At 38.3% G+C, this 21,645-nt stretch overlaps 1 protein-coding gene across 2 annotated transcripts in view; it reads right to left on the bottom strand.

Moving 5' to 3' along the window:
* Nucleotides 1-10,319: 10,319 nt before the first annotated feature.
* LOC117294576 (G protein-coupled receptor kinase 5-like) overlaps nucleotides 10,320-21,645 on the bottom strand; it is a 98,513-nt gene continuing 87,187 nt past the window's right edge. The window contains exons 16-17 of one of the 2 annotated variants that reach the window (XM_033777043.1): nucleotides 17,609-17,675; nucleotides 10,320-11,461 (exon numbers count right to left, since the gene is read on the bottom strand). In XM_033777043.1, the coding sequence (XP_033632934.1) occupies nucleotides 17,640-17,675 (36 nt within the window). In that variant the 3' untranslated portion in view covers nucleotides 10,320-11,461; nucleotides 17,609-17,639. The remainder of the gene's footprint in view (nucleotides 11,462-17,608; nucleotides 17,676-21,645) is intronic. The other variant, XM_033777042.1, reaches the window with a different exon arrangement.

Below are 21,645 nucleotides of genomic sequence, written 5' to 3'. Positions count from 1 at the left end.
GGAACAGACAAGACCATGCAATCAATTTGACAACCAATGAAAGAACACACATTGGAGACAAATGGCACATTAATGTGTGAGACAATGAATGTATAATGGTACAACTAGTCATCTACCATACAGTAAGAGTATTCAGAAGCGTAAATAACTTTGGAAATGCCTGCATTTTTTGTTTTTGTCTCTTACATTGTCAAGCCCAAGATAGTAGTAGTAGTAGTAGTAAACTCTGTATCTTTACAGTTGACAAAAATCTACAAGTAGTGGTATAATATTCTCCTGCATTATGTGTGTGCGTTCATCTATAACATACACATCAAATTCTTAGATATAATTCTTCTTTTTTTTTTAATCAATAATAATAAAATCTGGTTGTGTATTAGCTACAGTAAGTAAAACCCAAGTCGGCAGAAACGGGGGCAAGACAATGAAAGACCATTGTCTCATTTTCCAAAAAACGTATAAATTGTCTGTCCATGGTCGGTCAATATACTATATACTATTATAACATAATTGGTCCACATAAAATCTCTGCAGATTTTACCTGCTGCTTATTTTTTTGGAACTCAGAACAAAATTTCACAGGAGAGCTAGAGAAGAACACTTATAACATTGCTACCAACAATTTCTGATCGTTTTTAATCGTTCATTTAGTGTTAATATTCTGTTTGAACTATGCCTGTTGCCACCTTTGACCATTATTAAGAAAACTTGTTTTTTTGTGTGACACCCTTCAGGGTGATTTGTACTCAACGTTAAAGCAAAGCAAACTTTGACTTAACAAAGTTTGCTCCAGCAAGTGAGACTACTGTACTTTCATAAGTGGTTTGCTCCCTGGACCCTTTCATTTATTTCCCCATCACCGAGGTCAAAGAACACAGGACGTGTGTACACACCGAGAACATCTCTAAGCCATTGATAGATGTTTCTTTTACCTCAATGAGGGCGCTGTTTTTTGCTTGTACCTTCATAGGCATGTCTACTTGACAGCAGAAAATGCTTTTTTATTACCCCTCTTTACTGTAATTCTTGGCATACAATACATTAGTTGTTTCTTAAGTGCCAAAAAATCAACCACACCTCTGATGTGCATGAGTACAATATCAATAACAATGGATGATACCAGGACAGGGCCCTATTTCACACAGCTGTTAAGCATGAAAAGACCGGGGTACCAGTCACAGCAATGATAACCAGATGGTATTCTGGCTAGTAACCTATTTTTGCTTAGCACAATTGTTTGTGCTTAGCAAGTTTTTTGTGATATGAAGTTGGGCCGTGTCTTTAGTCAACTAGCAGTTAAAAGGTCTCCCAATGAATATGTACCAAGCTTGATGATGTATATGTGGTATTTAGTCATCTAAGACACACTGAGGAATGGTCAACATAATCTCATGACTCACTCATAAACATAACTTTACTTGACATTTTTTTAACAAGAATTTATGATATTACTGTTGCACTTATTTCAAAAAAATAATCACCAACAAGATTGTGAATGTCTCTGAGAGTGTGACAGAGATTATCATTTCCTTTTAAGAAACTTAGTTTGATTCAAGAAAAGTCGGCAGCAAAAATTATGATGGATGTCGAGAGGTAATCCTAGCATTACTGACTATTGGGTCCAAAGAGCTCTGAGTAGAAACAACATTCATTAATGTCTCCCAGTCTTCATTCAAATTACTGTTTTATCATTCTGGGAAATAAAGTAATAAGGAACTGCATTGTCACATTTCAAGGAACTACAAAAGTAAAAGCAGAAATGGTAAAGACCAGGGCCCAATTTCATGGCTATGCTTACCATAAGCACAGAATCGGCGCTTACGGGAGCAGGGAATTCTGTGCTTACGGCAAGTGTATTTCACGGGTTAGCGGCGAATTTGGGCTTCTGCGCGTGCGTACTCCACGTTATTAGGCATTCTACGCTTACAAGGCTAGCGCAGGAATTCGGCGCTTGCACGTAAGCGAGGAATCGCGATTGTAAGCGCAGAATTCGGCGGTAAGCAGAGCCATGAAATTGGGCCCATGTTACACCCATCTTGTATTCCTCGTGTTTTAGGGCCTTTACGAATCCCTGGCTTCGGCTTTGGATTCAGCTTCAGGCCCCATTCTCTGGTCTGAATCCCTGAGCGCGTACGCAAAGCGGCAAGCGCAATTGCCAAAACACCTGCGAGCACCAAACTAGCCTGAGCCAAATCTGAAGCCAAAGTCGTGGTTTCGTTAAAGGCCTCAGCTTTGCTTACAAAGTGTGGAACTGACAACAAAAGAGGTCCACACAATGTAGGGACTTAAAAGCACTATGTGGACTTACACATGTCCACACAAGCATGGTTCATACTTCCTGCGAATGCTTCAGGCGATTGAAGGGCATTTTCTTGCGTCACAATTGAAAAGGGATCGTGCAACGATTGATGTATCACCAAAATTTGTTTCGCATTCGCGTGAAGTATGAACCGCGCTTTATGAACAACCACAGAGTTTAACTTTTTTAGAGGAAACACAAGTAGCAGTATTACTGAATAAATATCTACTTGCTTCAGAAATGGCGCTTAGCCCAAATGCCATTGACAGGGCCCAATTGTATGGCTCTGCATACCGACGAATTCTGCGCTTACGATCACGATTCCCCGCTTGCGTGCAAGCGTCAAATTTCTGCGCTAGCCTTGTAAGTGTAGAATGCCTAGTAACGCGTAGAACGCATGCGCAGAAGCCAAAATTCACGGCTAACCCAAGAAATACGCTTGCCGTAAGCACAGAATTCCCTGCTAAGCAGAGCCATTAAATTGGGCCAGGAAGTTAAACTGGATATCACTTTTGTTGTTTAAATGTTAATAACAATTTTGCTTTTTTTTTAATATCAGAAAAAAAAATGTTTGATGTAAATGTGGAACTTTTACATAAAATTACACACCAAAAGTAGCGTATTAAGGTGCATTTAACTTGTAAAGATGAAAACACAACAAAACGAGTCAAAGGTGTGAAATATTTTATGCAATGTCACAAGCTTTTTTTTCTTAACGTTGTGACAACTATGCTCTACCAACCTAGGGACGACCTACCTCTAAATACGTTGAGAGTACAGTAACTAGGTGAGCATCACACGTTTGTTTAAACCAACACGCAGTTGATGGAGATTTTGAAAACCAACCAACCATTTTGTTTTGTACGATTTTTATGAAACCATAACTATGACCCAAAAAAAAAAAAAAAACTGAAAAATGTTGGAAAGTTGGCAATGACGTAACGGTTGCTCTCAAATAAATGATCGCAGAAGCAATTAAGGGACGATTATTTACAAACAGATTTGTAATGTTCCATTAAACCCAAAAGGTCATAAACTATGTTTTTGGAAAATAATAACGATATTGTGTTTTATATTTACAATTGAAATATTAACATTCAAGACTCTCCTTATACTCAGTCATTGTTGAGTATTTGACAGAGGGTGAATTTTCACAAAGTTAAAAATCTTTTTTTAAATACCTAACAAAGAACTAACACCTAACCTAAACTCCATTTCCACTTAAAATCTTATTTCTTTTCAAAGTTACATGAAAAATCAGCAACGTAACAAGTACAAATTTGGCTATATATCTGTGGACCATAACTCTGTACTGTTTTTTTTTTATACATCAATTTAAATATAAAAAATGCCCTCCCACTATACTGGATTGTACTAGATTAAACTAGTTTGAAGAAGTTGCTACTGTAATGGATTGTACCAGTTTAAGCCGGACCTGACAAGCTGCTGCTATACTGGTTTGTACCAGTTTAAACCAGTCCTTACAAATTGCTGCTATACTGGTTTGTACCAGTTTAAACCAGTCCTTACAAATTGCTGCTATACTGGATTGTACCAGTTTAAACCAGTCCTTACAAATTGCTGCTATACTGGATTGTACCAGTTTAAACCAGTCCTTACAAATTGCTGCTATACTGGTTTGTACCGGTTAAAACTTGTGCTAACAAGTTGCTACCAGATTTTGCCAAACCTGTTTTACACTCATTGAATTTATTCACAGAACTCAGTGGGATCGAAAAATAAAATAAAATAATAACTTGATATAAAATCATGTTAATTCAATCCAAAAAGCAAACACTTTCTTGATTCTTTATGCACCAAATCTTTAAAGAAACACCATTTTACACTGAAAGACACCACATTCAAATAAAATTGTAATCATCTGAATATAAAACAAAAGTTAGTAAATTATCTAATGCCCCAACTATGAATGATTTTCAAATTCAATTTCTACATTTATGTGCGGCTGCGATTAACATTAGTACCCTAAGTTGGAAAACTCGTTTCCGTTTCAGCTGTTGGAATCCAACTGTGTTTTCCTAAGTTTAACAAATTCAACCCAAGGTGCAAGGATCAGAAACACACACTACTCTTCAGCTTTTCCAAGAGACTGCTTTATTTACGTTTGATTGCAAGAAACCTTTTTTCTCCCACCATTTTGAACATTTTTGTTTTGCATAACATCCCTTAATTGGCAAGAATGCATCCGACAAAACTTGAACATTTTACCAATTGAAACTACATGACACAAATATGCTCACAGCATGAGACAATCATCGCTCCCTGCCATGATTCCACATCAGTATATTCCCGTTAGAAGTTAGAACTGTGCCAATTCTTTTACCAAGATTGCTCCAGCAGGCTTCATCATGGAAAGAAGAACCATCACAACATCTTGGCAAACTGTCAAGACTCTTATTAAAGTTTTAATTTCCTCCAAGAATTGAACTGAAAAGTGACTTGCAGATTAGTACAGCTCCGTTCATTTTTTATTTATCTACGTATTTTCATGACTTTAGAGGTAACAGTACTTATGTAGCATTCTATGGTGAACAACTTAGAACCAGTTTGGTCTGGTTTAAACTAGTGCAGTCCAGTCTAACACAAGGCTAGATCAGATTTGTGAGTCTTTTTCATTTATTTTAACCACAAATAAACGAAAACACACAAAGAAATATTATCGACCAACAGCTCAGAGAACCAAATTGACCCTCTAACGTTGCGTAGATTCATTACTTTAAAATTTGTTTGTTTGTTTTTTTTGCATTGATAAGATGTCTTCCGACTGTGCATTCTTCATACAAACTGTGTGCAATTTAAAAAAAGTTGTTCTTTAACAAGTTGTGGTAAAGTTCCCATCCTTATTCTTTCCTTGTGATCTTTAACCGATTCATGTGACCATCGTTCCTCACTAGGGGGGTAAGACTTAGATACCTTTCCTTCACTCAGGCATGCAACTCACGTGAACAAAAATATGATAAGCCTAATATATGCCTGGCAACAACAATGTACAACTAAAATAATGTAAAATGAGCCTAGTACATGCTAACAATGCACCTTAGAGCATAATAAACCTCAACATTTTCTAGGGTACCATTGTGGGTCTCATGTCCCGTGGCGTTTCGCACTTGCGTTGTGCCTTTGAAAATGTTCCTCTTTTTTTTTTCAACGGGCAGTTGCATGCCTGTTCACTGCGGAAAGACTCCATAAGTCTTCTTGTAAAGCGATACCTAGACTAGGTAGCACTTTACATGTACCTCACTTTAACCAGGAGCAAGACTTTAAGTTATTTTCAGTAAAGTAAAGTGGCAAGTAAGACCTTTATCAAAACAAAGACTCAATCTTACTGGTAAGCAAGGGTAGGATTTGCCATCACTAAGACTTAACCTTACTTTAACCACAGTAAGATGTTACCTTCCACTTGCAATGTTAGGATCAATCTGTCAATCTGACCATAACCTTTACTGTATAACCAAGGTATACAATTAACCTTACTTTGTAATCAAGGTTATGACTTAACCAAATTGTAACCACAGTGGGACTTTACCTTTAACTTAGGACTTTACCTCTGATGGCCACCCAAGAGTTCCCCCCGATCGGGATCACTGTTATCTCCATTTGCAAAAGAAGGTTCCAATGGGGAGAGTATAAACCAATTGGGATAATTTGAATGGTTTATTCACCAAGACTTTCCAAACATTATTACCCTCATTGTGAAATACCTGGGTTTAAGTGTACCCATTCAGTGTTACAAGTGTACCCAAATAGGGTATAAATGTACCCAGTAAGGGTATAAGTGTACCCAATCAAGGTATAAGTGTACCCAATCGGGTATAAATACACCCAATCAGGGTATAAGTGTACCCAATCAAGGTATAAGTGTACCCAATCAAGGTATACATGCACCCAATCTGGCATAAATTTACCCAATCAGGGTAAAAGTGTCCCCAATCAAGTTATAAATGTACCCAATCAAGGTATACGTGCACCCAATCGGGTATAACTGACCCGATCAGGGCACAAGTGTACCCAATAAAGGTGTAAATATTCCCAAACAGGTATGCATTTACCATGATCAGGGTCGCGTGTACCTCAATCGATATAGTTAAAAGGTGACAACTGCACTGTGTGAGCCCAAATGCTACCTACACTATAAAAAACATTGGGAGTACTGTATTAACATATAATCTACATTTTTGTTGTGCACACATTGGAAGTCCTATACCAAGAAACAGATACAAGTTCATATCAATGTACACAACGTCTACTCCTCAACAAATTAACATCAATCCTGTTATTTAAGACCCACTCTGTGAAAATGAGTCAGATGTCGCCCAATGCAATATTAAGTTATGGACAGTTTAAAAGATCTTTCTTAGTTGCATGGTTAACTTTTAGAACACTTACTTTTAGGCAATAAAGCTATGAATACAACAATTTTGAGATCATACTTATGTCTAATTTGTATCCTTTTGCACCCAATGGTAGTTGAAAATATCATTTTACTTGTAGTCGTTTTGCACAAAAATGGTGTAGTGGCTAATTTCAAACGGGAGTAACTCAGCAACGCGATACACCCCAAAGCTTAGACGCATACCAAATTACTGCTGCTGATGTGTTCTTTCCAGCCATGCATATAACTCAATTCCTGAAATTGCCTACATCTGACTCATTTTCAGAGTGGGTGACATTTATGCTTTGAAAAAAAAAAGAAATTGTAATTTACATTGCAACCGACCCAAAATGCCCTCACTCTATATAACGGAGAGCATTGTAGTTCACGACATCTCCCCAAAATAAAACATACTACACACAGTCTAATTTCTCAAAGCATTCTGTGTTTTTTTTTTCCTGTTTTTTTTCTCCACTGTATAAAAATAAAATAAATGTGTTAGCTTAATATAACAAGAAGCACGACATATTTTTTAGAAGGTTGGCAAAAGCTATTTCAAATGTTCCTTTTCTCTATAAATAAAACATAAAAGACACAATCTTTAAACACACAAACAAATACCACTAAAAAATGTTTTCTACCGAGTTACTTCTTAATCCTTGAGCATGTCCAGATACACGATGCAGCAAACCAACAACAAAAGATCAGCATTTTTTAATTTTATATTAATTTTAAAAAAAATTTTTTTTAGGCGTGTTGTATTTTTTTAAATTTTTTTTTTTAAAGCACATGTTACATGTTACAGTCACCACGTAGTGCATTTTTTTCTGTGAGTACAATATTGAAAAACGGACAACTAAAAGATGGTTGAATTATCTGTACAACAGTCTACTGTATTGAAGGGGTTGTAAGAGTGGTGTGTGCGTAATTCCGTAGCTCTATGCAATACTGCTCAGATACAGTTCAACGCAATCTCAAACGAAACCTTACGCCACTGGTCATAAATCCAAATCGATACGAAAAAATTTTTAAACAAATTTCAAGCCGTCTTTTTCCAAGAGATCATAAAGAGCTTGGACTTTTCAATCACATCAACCTTGGCTTCCACGACTCTTTTGCCCGAACTCTTGAAAACAACTTTGATTGACCTTCTGACCTTTGATATTTGACCTTTGCTGCATCTACAGGTTGGTTAATCCCAACCCGCAAAAACCACTTGACACTGACTGTAAGAGTGCATGAAGTTCAACGAACCTAATTCACAAAAATGTTAAGCAGAGTTCGTTATACTTAATGATGTGCTAAGCGAAAATCTCACAACGGCCACTCACAAACTGGGTACCGTTGAAACCGCATTGGCTGCTAACAAGTGTATGTTTTTTATGCTTGGGCAAAAGCTCATTAAACACACCAACTTTGCAAATCCAGATGTGTTGTCCCTCAAGCTTATCCTGGGTTTTCAGATATTTAAAAAAAAAAAAACAGATTGTCTTAAACTTCCGGAAACAGTTCAGAAAACACCCCCTTCGAGTTTGACTTGCACAGAATGCTGCTAAAAATCCTCAGAAAGACCTTGTTATATAATTCCTTTAACAATTATAAAAGTCTAGTTTATCCAGGTATTCACATTATGACAAGTAAAAAGTTATTACTATTATTTCAGACTATTTTTAATGAGGAAATTTCAAACAGTACTTAACCTATTTTTTTTTTTTTTTTTTTTTCACAGAGAACCTGTAACATTTTTCATCACCCTATAAATGTTGTCTTCCATAATTTGGTACAAAATCAGTTTGTTTTTTTTTCCCCGGGAAAAATTCTTTCGGATAAATTATTGAAATAACCAAATTTGCAACTATGTGTTACCAAGAATTTACAGTGGCTGCTTAAAAGCAAACATATGATAATATCTGAACAGATTATATTTACCGTTTTTGAGATATGGCGTACACAAAGGGAGTACACCGTTTGACTTGGGAGTCTACAGACAGATTTCTCCAAACCAAACAAATGCAATCGTACTGTGTCCACCATATCTTAGAATGTATTATTGTCCAGCGCTAAAAACAACTGGAGAAAACATCTGGCGTGTTTGCTTGCAATTTCGCCAATCTGGAAAAGAAGAAGGGTGATTTACGAGAAAGGATAATTCTCTAAGAATGACCCGAACTTCAACAAAATAACTTCTTGGAATTGAACCCAAAACACTGACAGGTTACCCTCCATTTAGCTGATGTTGTTTTGGGTTTTGTTGTTGTTTCAGGTTTTTTTTTTGGGGGGGGGGTTCTTTTTTTTGGGGGGGGGGGGGGTTACGGCATGTTTGTTTGCAATTCCATCAATCTGACACAGAAGGGCGGCTTACGAGAAATTATAATTTTCTGAGAATGACCTGACCTTCATCAAAGTAACTTCTTGGATTTGAAACCAAACCAGTGATAGTTAACCTCCCCTTTTGTTGTTTTTGTTAAGGGTTTTGTTGGTGTTGTTGTTGTTGTTTCAGGGATATTTTCTTCTTCTTTTTTTCTTTCTGTTTTTTTTTTTTTTTTTTTTGGGGGGGGGGGGTTTAGGGGGGGGTAACCCTATGTTGAACTAAATGTTGCAATTACAGCAACAATCTCGAGTATTAAGTGCTGAACTAGAACCAGATAGCGTTCTTAACTTGGACCACAATGTTATCTTACAGTGCAAAACCTGTACAGTGAATTTTAAGACAATTTCGGCTGACTTCATTTCGGTAAAAAAAAATCAATTGCAAAATGTGTTTGCAAGATGGCTTTTGTTTATTATAAAATCTTATTTCCAGGCCTCAAAAATTATTCAAGGCACCTTTGCAAAGTGCCAATACAAATTGCAGTTTCCTCGTAGAAGTGGACCATACCAGAGAAAAATTGCTGTGCCCCTTAAAGAGTGAAGTCCAAGGCCAGATTTCATCCTTCAAATGTTTTGTTGGTGTCGTATATTTAAAGACAGTGGACACTATTGGTAATTGTCTGTATCTCAACATATGCATGAAATAACAAACCTGTGAAAAATTTAGCTCAATTGGTCATTGAAGTTGCTAGATAATAATGAAAGAAAAAACAACCTTGTCACATGAAATTGTGTGCTTTCTGATGCTTGATTTCGAGACCTCAAATTCTCAATCCGAGGTCTCGAAATCAAATTCATGGAGTATTACTTCTTTCTCAAAAACTGCATTACTTCAGAGGGAGCCATTTTTCACAATGATTTATACTATCAATCTCTCCCTATTACTTGTTACCAAGTAAGATTTATGCTAATAATTATTTTGAGTAATTACCAATAGTGTCCACTACCTTTAACATCAGTGATGTGTCTGCATGACAAAATATAACTGAACATATATAAACTGAGTTTTTTAAAGGCATTTAACAAAGCAGCAGTTTCAGCAATGGTAGTGTTTTTTTTTAATTTTATAACCACCATCTTACGACTTGTATAAAAAAAATGGCAGCTTTCAGCTGGGAGTGTTCTGATTGGCTTAGAGCCAAGCAGGGAATGAGGTCAGCATTTCTTTGCGTCCAGTTCTTGCTTTGATATGCATATAGTCAAATCAACGAGTGGGTCCAAAATGGTTGCCCGTGGTTACAATGTGTACTTTATCTAGGTGTGTTTTTCTAATCACGTGATGAACATGTTATAAGATTGTGCTTGGGTGAACTCTTTCAGTTCAGTTCTCAGTCAGGCTTACAGATTTGACTGCCCCTAAAACTGACTCCGAAATGACAATGTACGTCAGAGTTTTTTTTTTAGTGTTTTGTACTTGAAATGTTAAAAAGCAGACAGGACTCTATAAAAAGGAGAAGTATTAGACATATAATTGCTAGCATTTACAATAAAGAGCTTCCTTTAAAAAAATCTTGCGTCTGTTCCAGTATTATAAACCTCTGAACATAAACACTTACACTGTTTTAGATATTTTTATTTTTTTTGTGATACAAAGAGAAACCAGTGCTGGCCAGTGGGGTACCAGCCAAGATCACAAGTAGAAATCTGGTGAAAAAAAGTCGTACATAAAGAGTTGGGGACCAGTGCAAATATTGGTATCCAAGGAATCTAAACGGAGAAACGACGAAGACAATGATGACAACGAACAATAGATTCATCATTCTAATAACCCACAAAGCTACACATCTTACAGCTATGACCTCATTACAATCTCGGAAAAAAAAGGGGTTTCCCCCTTTTTAAAATCTTGTACATTATGCATATATATAACATTAATCATTATAGTTACTTCCACTACTTGCTGTCCACATGAAATATATATTTTTTTTAATGCAAAAACCTTTTATTTTTGCCTCAAATACACAAATAACCAAACATTGTGGCAAGATTCCTTTGTACATACATATGTTTCTAAACAAATTTTTTAATATTTTTTCTTCAGTGAGTTTTTTTTTTTTTAGCTCTTGATAACTATATTTTATGGTGTTGGTTTTTTTTTTTTAGGAAAAGATTTTTTGTTTTTATACATACAAGTTTCTAGTTTTTTTCTTCTTCTTTCTTCGTTCGGTCGTTAACAATACAAGGCGTCTTACTTCAACGTCAGTTTATTCATTTATTAAGGTATTTTTTTTTAACACAAGTCAAGGTCTTCCAGACGTCTTGGATGTACATCATGATCACCCGTCTCTGTACTCATCAGTCAAGTGGTAATTGGTTGCTTCTTGTTATAAGTCTAGGTAATCTCCTCATGATGTTTTTTGTCGAGCTGTTGATTTTCCCGTTTGTTGGTTGTCTTGCCTCTGCAAAAAGACGGAAGGAAAAAAATAAAACATTTATACAAAGAAGTGGATGTAAATGCGTGAAGTCTACAAGATATTAGTTTCCTGTTTTAAATAGGTATCAAGCAATCGTCTGACTGACTAAAATAGTGTCTCGATAGGATTTATGATCGCACAAGTTCTTAAACTTGATTCAGTGTGGTGCCAATGTCAGACAAACTACACCGATTGGGACATACATCTACCCTCATTTGAACCTTTTTATTTGTTAAAGGCAGTGGACACTATTAGTAATTACTCAAAATAATTATTAGCATGAAACCTGACTTGGTTACGAGCAATGGGGAGAGGTTGATAGTATAAAACATTGTGTAACGGCTTCCTCTGAAGTAACAAGGTTTTCGAGAACCAAGTAATTTTCCAAGAATTTGATTTCGAGACCTCAAATTTGAGGTCTCGAAATCAAGCATCTGAAGGCACACAACTTCGTGTGACAAGAGTGTTTTTTCTTTCATTATTATCTCGCAACTTCGATGACCAATTGAGCTCAAATTTTCACAGGTTTGTTATTTTATGCATATGTTGAGATACACTAAGTGAGAAGACTGGTCTTTGACAAATACCAATAGTGTCCAGCGTCTTTAACTTCCAATTTACATTGCATTTGATCTGATTTTGATTGTGATACTGTCAAAATACACTGATTGAACATTTTTCTCCCCACTAGGTTTAAGTGGTTCCTACAAAGGGAACTTGGAGCTACAAGAGTCTAAGGGCCTTGTCACAGGAGGCAACTTGTACAGGCAACTTGGAGGCAACCAACTGCAGTGCATGCTACAGGACCACTTTGGTATCACATAAGTCAATTTTAAAACATTGTCTTACGATTCACAAAAGCAAAATGTTAACATTCAAATAGGATGCCTATTCTTCTTGGAGATTGCCTGGAACTGGTTGCCCCTAAATTGCCTCGTGTAACATGGCCCTAACTGGGCCCAATTTCATGGCTCTGCTTACCGCCGAATTCTGCGCTTATGATCGCGATTCCCCGCTTACGTGCAAGCGCCGAATTTCTGCGCTAGCCTTGTAAGCGTAGAATGCACGCGCAGAAGCCAAAATTCGCCGCAAACCCGTGAAATACGCTTGCCGTATGCACAGAATTCCCTGCTTCCGTTAGCGCCAATTCTGTGCTTACGGTAAGCAGTGCCATGAAATTTGGCCCAGGTCACAAAAAAACAATGAGCAGGAGCTTCGCTGCAGAACAACATTAGCTGGCCTCCGAGGCCCTCTTGTGACTGATCAAGGTCCAGTGTCAATGAAATGAACTCCATGCCTGAGTGTGCACACCTTTAAGGCAGTTTTGAAATCGTATCTCAGGGCTCGAATTTGGGAGAAACATTCACACGACCACAGAGCTTGTTGCTCAAAATGTTTACTGGAACAGAATAATTTTTTATAAAACCAGAAATCTTCCTGACACAAAGAAGCATTTAAAGGCAGTGGACACTATTGGTAATAACTCAAAATAATTATTATCAGAAAACCTGATTTGGTAACGAGTAATGGGGGGAGGTTGATAGTATAAAATACTGTGAGAAACAGCTCCCTCATAAGGTAGTTTTCGAGAAAGAAGTAAGTTTCCACGAATTTGATTTCGAGACCTTAAGTTTAGAATTTGTTAAGTCTCACAATCAAGCATGTGAAAGCACACAAATTCGTGTGACAAGGGTGTTTTTTCTTTCATTATTATCTCGCAACTTCAACGAACAAATGACCTCAAATTTTCACAGGTCTGTTATTTTATGCATATGTTGAGATACACCAATTGAGAAGACTGGTCTTTGACAATTACCAATAGTGTCCACTGTCTTTAACTGTCTTTTTTTCTCAATTGTCTTTATACTTCACGACTCAATATAATTTAAAAGTTTTGTTAACAGACTCGCAGTCAACATTTCGAGGCCCTGTACATTTAGCTTTAAGAGTGATTTGGCTACAGCGGGGTTGATTTCACAAAACTCTACCTTGGGCAATGCTAAGAGATAAGACTAGTGTTAAGTTAAGACTGGTTACTTGTCCTAACTTCAGATAAGACTAGTCCTACATGTATATCTTTGTGAAATCTGCCCCTGTGCTAAAATCGTTGCTGACGAACGGATAGAAGTGAGCATCCAGCCACAGCAATTGATGATGGCTAGAAGCTTTTGGCTCTGGCTATACTTATACTGTACTTGGTCAAAACCAATTTCAGAATTGGTCGCCTCAACACAGAACATGATTTTTAAAACAACCTGGGTCATATTCAACTACCTTGGGTCAAGGGTCAAAGGTGCTTTTACTACCAGTTAGTGCAATACAAAGCCATCCTTCTAACTTCTATCACACTACACCATAAAACCATCAAAACACAAATATGAAGGTCACAGTCGGTCTGATCGTCTTGAAACGGAACATTGCCATTATCAAGAAATTGTAACGATACTCACTGAAGAGTTACTTGATTATTGCAGACCATTTTACAGATTGAAACTTTCAGTCTTGACTACAACATCAAACATGTCTCACAATTATTACTCCTTAATGAATCACATGAACATTCAGGAAAAGAACCAATGATAAACCAGAATGGATGGGTTGAGAGAAGGGGGGGGGGGGTGGAGGTGGAAGGGGGTGGGGGAGTGTAGGACCTGAATATTCACTAATTGATATCTGGAAGCGTAAAGCATTATAAAACGGATACCATTTTGCTTTTGGCTGTATTTTTCCCCGTAGATTAAAAACATTTTCCCTGATATTGCTTTTAACGGTACCATCCATTGCCTACATAGAAATGTGTTAAGTTATTTGTGAGCAAAAATTGAGAAAATGCGGTGAAATCTAGATCTCTATTTTGCCATGCTTGCTGGAAACATGCTTCAAACGCATTATTATAAAGGCATGAAAGGTGGGTCCGAAAAACGAACAGTTAAACAAAAATACTATTCAATCAAATTCTCAAATGTAGGAAGAACATATAATAATAATAATAATAATAATAATAATAATAATAATAATAATAATAATAATAATAATAATAATAATAATAATAATAATAATAATAATAATAATAATAATAATAATAATAATAATAATAATAATAATAATAATAATAATAATAATAACCGTATTTATAATGTAACGCGCCTTTTGCCAAAGGATACAAAGCGCCACAGATTATTACTGCAAGGAGCGGGGCAAATTTTGAGATATAAGACCTTATCCTTAGCACCATGTAGTGGTTTACAAGGTGCTGTAGCGAAATATGCTGCCAATACAGCCAGGAACACCGGGGCGAACCCCTTCTCTTTCCGATAAGTGCACTGAGTTCTTTTACATGCGTTTACACAACACATGGGACCAACGGCTTTACGTCCCATCCGAAGGACGAAGCAATGGTTGTGTGTTTTGCTTAAGGACACAAGTGTCACGGCTGGGGATTCGAACCCACACTCTGCTGATCAGAAACACCCGAGTTTGAATTCGGTGCTCTTAACCACAGTTTGAATTCGGTGCTCTGAACCGCTCGGCCACGACACTTCCACTTCGTTAATGTGAAAGGATATAGACGATGTGACCTACATGTATGTTTACATTCAAACCGCCCTCTGTTGATAAAACACTGTATACGTCATGTTTCGCCGGGCAAAAATACGCGTAGTCATGGTAAGATTGCATACACTTTCTAGCTGGCTGCCAAAACACAAAGGTTTTGCCCGGCGGTATGCGCGCAAATCATGTTATGGTTTTCGAGTGACGTCAGAGGTCACATCGTCTATAGTTATCGTAATCAATCTGTATCCGTATGCGTAACCTCTCTGTCGACTACATTGCACATCACAAATAGACTGCATATACATGTATTAGTGCTATGTTCAGTCAAGCTCCACTATTAAAGGAACACGTTGCCTTGGATCAGACGAGTTGGTCTATAAAAAGCGTTTGTAACCGTTTGTTATGAAATGCATATGATTGGAAAGATGTTTTAAAAGTAGAATACAATGATCCACACAAATTTGCCTCAAAATTGCACGGTTTTCCTTTCACCTCGTCGACTAACACGGTCGGCCATTATGGGAGTCATAAATGGCCGACCGTGTTAGTTGGCACAGTAAAAGGAAAACCACGCAATTTCGAGGCAAATTTGTGTGGATCATTGTATTCTACTTTTAATACATCGTTCCAACCATATGCATTTTGCAAACCGTTACAAACACTTTTTATAGACTAACTCGTCTGATCTAAGGCAACGTGTTCTTTTAAGAGGGCAAGGCTATTTTCATTTTGCAATGGGAATCTATGGGAAATTTGGACGGGGCACCAAGGGCAATGCCCATGGTCTCTGGGCCTTCGTGTAACTCCAGGCCTGTTAATATCTAACTACTGCTTGATTAGTTTAGTGTGATCAGGATACAAGGGAGGAGATTGAAAGAGGTAGGCGTTTGGGGTTTGGGGTTGGGGGTTGGGGGTTGGGGGTTGGGGGTTGGGGGTTGGGGGTTGGGGGCTGGGGGCTGGGGGCTGGGGGTTGGGGGTTGGGGGCTGGGGGCTGGGGGCTGGGGGTTGGGGGTTGGGGGTTGGGGGTTGGGGGTTGGGGGTTGGGGCTGGGGGTTGGGGGTTGGGGGCTGGGGGCTGGGGGCTGGGGGTTGGGGGTTGGGGGTTGGGGGTTGGGGGTTGGGGGTTGGGGCTGGGGGTTGGGGGTTGGGGGCTGGGGGCTGGGGGCTGGGGGTTGGGGGTTGGGGGTTGGGGGTTGGGGGTTGGGGGTTGGGGGTTGGGGGTTGGGGGTTGGGGGTTGGGGGTTGGGGGCTGGGGGCTGGGGGTTGGGGGTGGGGGTTGGGGGTTGGGGGTTGGGGGTTGGGGGTTGGGGGTTGGGGGTTGGGGGTTGGGGGCTGGGGGTTGGGGGCTGGGGGCTGGGGGTTGGGGGTTGGGGGCTGGGGGTTGGGGGTTGGGGGTTGGGGGTTGGGGGTTGGGGGTTGGGGGTTGGGGGTTGGGGGTTGGGGGTTGGGGGTTGGGGGTTGGGGGCTGGGGGTTGAGGGTTGGGGGTTGGGGGCTGGGGGCTGGGGGTTGGGGGTTGGGGGTTGGGGGTTGGGGTTAGGGGTTAGGGGTTGAAACAATTGCTCAATAAAAACTATATTGCAAGAAAGAAAGTAGAAAAGAAAGAGTCTTTGACTGCAAAGCTATTTCAAATTATACCAGTTGCCTCATACTGTATTTAAATAAAAAGTATTTACCAAATTTTAAATCATCAAAATCATACAAATCATAGAAATAAACGCAGCAAACTCATCATGGAAATAAACCCACCACCAAATAACCAAAAGGTGTAAAATTTGTTTGCTACTATCATTTAAGCCATTGTGTCACTACACAAGCCATTCTACAGGAAAACTAAACCATCTCAAAAAAAAACTTATGAACCTTCATAGATTTATTTTTATTCTGTTTGTTGGGCCTCATGGGGTTAGTTTTGACCCCCCATTATCGAGTCCTTTAATTCATGTCCAGACTAAATGAAAACCAGTTAACAAAAATTTAGTCTGAAATTAAAGTGTAACCTACATTTTGATATTGGTTTACCATACCAGTTTGAAAGGTTCAGCGTGCAAATTGATAGGGTTTACCAGGCCCATTTGAATGGTTTACCATGGCAGTTGAAAGTTTTACCATACTAGTTTTGTAAACCCCCAAACCAGATAAAGAGGTTTACCATACCAGTTATTGTGGTTTACCAAAGAAGTTGATGTGGTTTTCCAAACCAGATATTACAGTGGTTTACCATACCAGTGGTTTACCATACCAGTGGTTTACCAGTGGTTTACCAGTGGTGTACCAGTTACTGTGGTTTCCCAAAGAAGTTTATGTGGTTTACCATTGCCTAAGCCCCTCTATCAGCTACATTGTACATTATACCATATCCAATAAAACAAGATGCTTGTCTTAAAAACTAAAACAAAATAAAACTATAGTTTTATTACTCAAGTGCTCATTCTAAATAATGAAGAGAGGGGGGGTTCAGCATCAAGACTAAAAAAGAAAGTGTTTTTAAAAAGAAGTGCAGAGTGCGGTGATAGTTTTGCGTTTTGTGTACAGAAAAACCTACAGCATGAACATGAGATAATATTAAGGTCTGGGTACCTTGTCGCACACACACAATCCAGATGCAGTCTTATTCCTGGTCTGCCCCCGATGACGAACAAGGGCACTGCGAGTCAAAGTAGTGGGTTAGAAAAAATATATAAGAAATTCAGAACGTTTCAGCGTGACACCAGACTCTCTGCTTGTTCTCAACCCATACACTCTTGATTTGCTGAGATGTAGAACAAGGAGTCATTCCAATAGCTTTAATCCACATACTGTATGTCTTTGGAATTCCTTGCCTGGTGCACGTTCCCTCATTCCTACAATCTAGACTGTTTTAAGAGGAATATCAATTCCTACCTTTAGCTCACCTGAGTTATTATTCACATTTAATATATTGTCTTCTTGTATGGCAGTTTCACCCCAAATTAACAATTTAATATCAGGCATGATGCTTGGCCCCTAGTAAAAAAACTACATAACCTCAGGTAGTAATATTGGAAGGGAAGCTTTCCACTATCATTATCTTCAAACCCTGTTAGTTTAATGTAAATATGTGGAGATTTTGAAAAAGTACCCGAATCCTTTAAGATTAATCTTAGGACTTAGGACGAGTCCAAACCCTGCACTGTAGCATTCAGACCTTAAGATTAATCCTAAACTCGAGATAGGATTAATCTTAGGACGAGTTAAGTTTGGTATGCATAGATGTTAGGACACATTAAACCATCCTCTGTTGGGAGAAGTTACTCGTCCTAACTCGAGATGGGATTAATCCTAGCGTTTCGTGAAATCGACTGCCGTTTAACAATTATTCTTGACGCCTCAATCTCAGAAAGAACTCATGACATCATCAGATGAATCTGTTTACGGATCAACTTCCTGAAATTCTGCCGGAGTTTGATAGATTCAATACTGCACAGTCCAACCAACCTATTACGACTGGAATTGGGGGGGGGGGGTCTCCCTTTATTTTTACAAGCCCAGATTCAATATGACAACAAAAATATCCATACACAAAGACACTGGACACCTTTGGTAATTGTCAAAGACCAGTCTTCTCACTTGGTGTATCTCAACATATGCATGAAATAACAAACCTGTGAAGATTTGAGCTCAATCGGTCATTGAAGTTGCGAGATAATAATGAAAGAAAAACAACCTTGTCGCACAAAGTTGTGTGCTTTCAGATGCTTGATTTCGAGACCTCAAATTCTAAATCTGAGATCTCGAAATCAAATTCATGGAAAATTACTTCTTCCTCAAAAACTACATTACTTCAGAGGGAGCCGTTTCTCACAATGTTTTATACCATCAACAGCTCCCCATGACTCGTTACCAAGTAAGGTTTTATGCTAATAATTATTTAGAGTAATTGCCTGTAAAGATATGAAAAACAGAAGACTGCAAGACTTGTCCAGTAATGACTTTACTGGCCAAAAATAAAATCACCAGCCTCGGGCCTGTAAATCAATTTCGAGCCTGACCATGACTGCTAATGAACATAAAACCAACCGTAATGTACCAATCTTATTAAAGGCCAGCTTGAAAGAAATATAGAAACAAGTAATCTTTGCTGAATTGACTCAAAACGTTTTCAATCAAAAAGGAAATTGAGATCAAATCAGAGTACGCAGATTCAATTGCAACAAAACCATAATTTTGTACAAGGTTCTTCGGTGCTTTTCAGAAAGATTTGTGAAAAGCCCTGTACTGTCATGGGCGCTCTGTTTAGTACAGCCACTTAGTAGCAATACCAAAGCAACATCTTTATACTAAAGTTGACTCCAATATGAACAGAGCAGTTTTACGAGTACCAACCATATGAGATAAAATACTGTGGATTCTCAATTTTAAAAAGGGATCTTGAACGTTTATTGATTTAATTTTGTTTTGAATCAGAGAATAAACACCGATACATTTTGATAACCCCATACAGTGGTCTTATCAATGGTTTTAAAGCAATCGCACAACATCGGTAAACGGTATTGTCCAAAGGCCCACACTTCGTGTATCACAACTTAAATACTAAATAACAAACCTGTGAAAATTTAGGCTCAATCGGTCATCGGAGTAGGGAGAAAATAACGGGAAACCCAACCTTGTTTCCGCACGTAAAATAAATCTGTTAGTCTCGATATCAAGAATTGATAATTGTTTTCCCAAAAAGTAAAGCATTTCATGGAATAATATAGGGAGGTCTTTCACCATTACCTTCTGTAAACCCTGTAAGTTATTTGTTCTGTTCAGAAAGTGTCCAATGGCTTTAAGTGACTTACGTGAGTACGTGTCTATGTGTGAATGAACTCCTACTACAACAATGCCCCAGCTACTCCCTCTATAAATATTGATGCTGACTTTTCATAATATCCCCTAGTGATGAAGCGATGCCCTACACTGATAACTATGTTGATGGTTTAAAGGCACAACTGTCGATTTCACAAAGAGTTACTTAGGATTAATCTTAAGGTCTGCATGCTACAGTGCAGGGTTGGGACTTGTCCTAAGTCCTAAGATTAGTTTTAAGTTAGGAGGAGTGTTGTGAAATCGACTGCTGGACACTATTGGTAACAGTCAAAGACCAGTCTTCACAGTTACTGTATCTCAACATATGCATAAAATAACGAACCTGTGAAAATTTGAGCTCAATTGGTCGTCGAAGTTGCGAGATAATAGAAAAAACACCCTTGTCATACGAAATTGTGTGCTTTCAGATGCTTAATTTGGCAACCTCAAATTCTAAACTTAAGGTTTCGAAATAAAATTTGTGAAAATTGCTTCTTTCTCGAAAACTACGCTCATTTCTGTACAATCATCACCTTTCGCCAGGACATGCATCATGTTGTTCATGTCAAAATGACAAGGTAGGTGAGTGACGACCCCACACAAACAAAAGTCTTGCAGACGTCTGTGGCTGCTAAGGTCATTTTGGTACAAGCCGTTAACAGCCCCATAGACCTTATCGCAAACACTCGGTACTACGCATTAGGCGCGGATTGAGGTACATGCTGGTCTAGCACGTGCACCTCAGTCATCAGTTAGCGCTTTCATTTTATGAAAATCTGTGGTCTTCACCAGTTTTGTTTCTTACCAATTCTGTAACCTTCCTTTAAATAAAAGCTGATTGTGAGGGTGTATCTTTATTGGTAAAGATATCAGCTCCCTCTGATTTGTTGTTGATTAAAACTGAAGTGGGACAACCAAATAATAAACATGAGAATCCAGGTTGGGTCAATCATGTAGGGCTGGCTGGTGGTAATATGTGGTAGTGTTGATAGTAAGGTAATATCTACAATGTAGTTCTGAACTTGTTTCACTTTTTTTCACACAGATTACCAGGGGCATTCTAGACAGCATATATGACCTACATGTAGAAACAGAAACATTGTTTTCATCTCCACAAGAAACACGTTTTTAGGGCATTCTTCAGAATGGTTTGGTTGATTCAGTGTGTCATGTTGTGATATGGTGGGCATCAAGACCAAGACCAATCCTACCTACACACACCCCCCCCCCCAAGGGCAAAATTATGACGGTACTGCAACACTTTCTATCTTTACATTTAGGTGATGTTTATGGCAGCGCCATTTGTAAATCTGAAAAGAACCGGATGGTTGACAACTTACGGTTCAATCAACAGTTCTTTTCAGCAACACTACTCAAAAACAATGTATTTGCTATTCAACAACAAAACCATGTATTTGCTACTCAACAACAAAACCATGTATTTGCTACTCAACAACAAAACCATGCTTCTCAACAACAAAACCATGTATTTGTATTATTAACTCAACAGCAAAACATTTAACTGAGTACGATCTTGGGTAAGATAATTGTTATCACGCACATATCTGGAGCATTCTAACCAAACATACCCAACTTTATCTCGTACGTTTACATTTTGGCAACATACAGTAAATAAACAGGGAGAGCTGTTGATTTACATGTTGGACAGTTCATTGTGTTCATGACCAGAATATCAAGAGGGTCATGGTAAATAACAATAACAACATTTTAGGATTTGAAACTTTGCATGGTGAAAATACGATATAGAAAGGTTTGCGGTAACACCATGTAATGACTATCTCTAATGA

The sequence above is a fragment of the Asterias rubens genome, chromosome 9 (assembly GCF_902459465.1).
Source record: "Asterias rubens chromosome 9, eAstRub1.3, whole genome shotgun sequence".
NCBI classification, from domain to species: domain Eukaryota; kingdom Metazoa; phylum Echinodermata; class Asteroidea; order Forcipulatida; family Asteriidae; genus Asterias; species Asterias rubens.
The sequence above is the reverse complement of the archived record's forward strand: the minus strand, read 5'-3'. Positions and strand labels throughout refer to the sequence as shown.